The 3,288-nt window shown below is 35.1% G+C and overlaps 1 protein-coding gene across 1 annotated transcript; it reads left to right on the top strand.

The window, feature by feature from the left end:
* Window positions 1-346: 346 nt before the first annotated feature.
* Window positions 347-2,853, top strand: LOC132031715 (uncharacterized). Its single transcript, XM_059421643.1, has 5 exons — window positions 347-572; window positions 806-1,531; window positions 1,645-1,793; window positions 1,851-2,192; window positions 2,476-2,853. The coding sequence occupies exons 1-5, from the start codon at window positions 347-349 to the stop codon at window positions 2,851-2,853; spliced, it is 1,821 nt and encodes a 606-aa protein (XP_059277626.1).
* Window positions 2,854-3,288: the final 435 nt, after the last annotated feature.

Genomic DNA, 3,288 nt, shown 5'->3' with positions numbered 1-3,288 from the left:
TTAGGCCCAAGGGCATTAAGGTCTTTGTGCATAGTTTCAGATTATTAGTTAAGTAGTACTTAGTTAGTTACTAAAAGCTAGTTAAAGTGTAACTAACTACTCAATATAAAAGAGTAGGTCCTGTACAGTGTAATTAGTTTTTGATGAATAAAATTCTTTCTCTTCTCCATGATTCCTCTCTCTAATCTTCTTCCTTCTTTTTCTACCATTACTGAATCTTCAAACTTAACATGGTATCAGAGCATTAAGCATCTCTAATTCTTTGCTCGATCTGTTTCTTCCGCATCTATTCAACTTTTGTCAAAATTCTTGAATCGTCAAAATTCGATTCTTGAAGCTGTCAACAATGGCTATTAATGAAGAAATAGGGCAAACAACTTCTGAAAACACTCATTCTCAATATGATGAAACATTTGGGGTTGGAATCAAAGTTGAAGCAAATCATCCACTGTATCTTGCACCTTGTGATGTAAGTGGTATCTCTTTGATTTCTTTCCAATTAACTGGTACTGCCAATTATTCGTTATGGCTTTGTTCTATGCGGATTGCACTATTAGGTCATAATAAGTTAGGTATGGTGAATGGGTCTTGGAAAAAAAAAAGTTTCACCCAAAATATAGAGATCAATGGGAAAGGTGTAATGCAATTATTCTTTCTTGGTTGATGAATTATGTGGATCAAAACTTGAGAAGTGGAGTAGCATATGCGACAAGTGCACATGTTGTGTGGGAAGATCTTAAATAAAGGTTCAACAAGATAGATAGTTTTAGGGCTTTTAATGTTCATAGAGAAATTGCAACTTTAGTGCAAGGTACTTCGTCTGTTCCAGTCTATTACTCTAGGCTAAAAGATCTATGGAATGAAGCTGAAACCTTAGTGCCAATTCCTGGGTGTAATTGTGAAAAGTCAAGAGATTTCGTGGCTCATGTTCAGAGACAAAAGTTATACCAATTCTTGATGGGGCTTAATGAGTCATATACTGAAGCAAGGAGCCAAATCTTGCTTATGGTTCCTTTACCCTCAGTTAATCAAGCTTATTCTACGCTAGCAAGTGATGAAAATCAGAAGAGTATGGTTGCTACTAGTGTTCTTAGTGCACCTCCTATAGCTCAATCAAGAAATGATGACTCTACTGCATTATACAGTGCTAGGCCATCATCTGGAAATGGTCAAAGATTCAAGAAAACCTATGATCTGTATTTTGAGTTTTGTAAAATAAAAGGGCATACAAAAGAAACCTGCTACAAGATAGTTGGGTATCCAAATTACAAGTTTAAGAAGAAAGGACCTGGTGGTCAATCTTATTCAACTGCTTACAATGTGTTGGCTGATACTCAAAGCTTGCCTCAGAGTCAGGACACAAGCTTCAATTCAAATGAACAAAGAAATGTTCAAACTACTGCTGCTCAAAGTTCAGGCACTCAAGGAGGGTCAATGCAGATGCAGATGCCTAGCCTGTTCACTAAGGAACAATATGAACAGATTCTTAATATGCTAAATACTACTAGTACACCTCTAGCTAACACTGCAGGTATGACTAATGCCTTTCTAGCTGTGAATAATAGTCATGAATGGATTGTTGACACAAGGGCAACATATCACATGGTGCTACACTTGAACTGCTTTCAAAACATGTTAAAATAGCTCCTACTAAACAAAGAAAAGTTTTCTTATCCACTGGAGATATTGCTTATGTTACACATGTTGGTTCTAGTATTTTGTCTAAAGGACATCAAATAGACAATGTGCTGTATATACCCAAGTTCAAATTTAATCTGATGTCAGTTGCTCAGGTAACAAAAGCTTTACAGTGGTTAGTTGCTTTTTTTCCTGACTTTCGTATATTTTAGGATCTCTTTAGTGGGAAGGTGAAAGTGATTGGTAGAGAAAAGGGTGGTTTGTATCTGTTGCCTTCAGTAGCTGCAAATGCAATAAAGGATGAAAGCTGTTCACTAACGTCTAAAGAAGTCATGAAACCTGTTAATATGAATAAAGCTGATCTAAACTTATGGCATAGGAGATTGGGACATCCCTTTTCAAAAATTCTAAAAAATCTATTCTCAGCTAGTATTGATAGTTGTACTGATGTGATCAAAAATTGTTTTGTTTGTCCTTGTGCTAAAAAAGTGAGGTTACCATTTCCTAGTGGCAGTAGCAGAAGTTCTAATAGCTTTGAGTTGTTACATTTTGATGTATGGGGACCATATAAAGTAGCAACCTTATAATGGAAATAAATACTTCTTAACTGTGGTTGATGACTATTCTAGACTGACTTGGTTATTCTGCTTAAGCTCAAATCGATATATGTGTTGTGTTACAACAATTTCTGACCTATGTTTTAGCTCATTTTGATAAAAGGGTTAAATATATTAGAAGTGACAATGGCACTGAATTTAATTTGTAAATTCAGTTTGTTTGAACTTATTTCAAAAACTTGGTATTGTTCATCAAACATCTTGTGCTTATTTCCCTCAGCAAAATGGTGCGGCTGAGAGGAAGCACAAGCATGTTCTTAAAGTCTGTAGGGCTATAAGATTTCAAGGTTATATTCCATTGAGATACTGGGGTCACTGTGTATTGGCTGCAACATATTTAATCAACAGAATGCCATCTACTACTCTTAATAACAAATCACCATATGAAATGATTCATGGTTCCATCCTTTCACTGGATCATATTAGAGTTTTAGGTTGCCTATGTTTTGCCAAAGCTGTAAGTGAATCTGATAAACTTAAATCAAGATCAATCACAGCTGTACACATGGGATATTCTAACAGTCAAAAAGGATATATACTTTATGATTTGGCTAATAAGCTGTTTTTTGTCAACAAAGATGTTGATTTCAGAGAATAAGTCTTTCCATTCAAAAATTATGACAAGAATATGCAGTTCACTTTTACTGATGTATTCAAAGATACAAGTTTCTTATTGGATGATGCTGACACTAGGATATCTTAGCAAAATAATCAAAATACTAGTACCATATCAAATTCTGTGTCTAATGCAAACCAACAATTACCCTTTGTAAGTCATGTACCAAACCAACCTACAAACACAAATATCACTGAAAGAAAGTCCTCAAGAACCAAACTTCTAACTCTTTGGATGAAAGATTTTATAACCACTCAAAAACAGACCAAAACAACACCACATAGTCTAGCAAACCATATTGGCTATGATCACTTGACTCCTGCATATCAAGCTTTTAAAGTAGCCAGTTCAACTGACATAGAACCAACATCTTACAATGAAGCTATTAAAGATCCAAGATGGGTTGATGCCATGAAA

This window comes from Lycium ferocissimum, chromosome 9 (genome assembly GCF_029784015.1).
Source record: "Lycium ferocissimum isolate CSIRO_LF1 chromosome 9, AGI_CSIRO_Lferr_CH_V1, whole genome shotgun sequence".
NCBI classification, from domain to species: Eukaryota; Viridiplantae; Streptophyta; class Magnoliopsida; order Solanales; family Solanaceae; genus Lycium; species Lycium ferocissimum.
Note: the sequence above shows the minus strand (reverse complement) of the source record. Positions and strands in the feature narration are given on the sequence as shown.

Bases quoted from the DNA above. Each gene is read 5' to 3' on its own strand.
- LOC132031715 (XM_059421643.1), top strand. From the start codon at position 347: ATGGCTATTAATGAAGAAATAGGGCAAACAACTTCTGAAAACACTCAT. The intron at 1,794-1,850 runs GTAACAAAAGCT...CGTATATTTTAG, and splicing joins ATCTGATGTCAGTTGCTCAG to GATCTCTTTAGTGGGAAGGT. The intron at 2,193-2,475 runs GTATGGGGACCA...TATTTCCCTCAG, and splicing joins TTGAGTTGTTACATTTTGAT to CAAAATGGTGCGGCTGAGAG.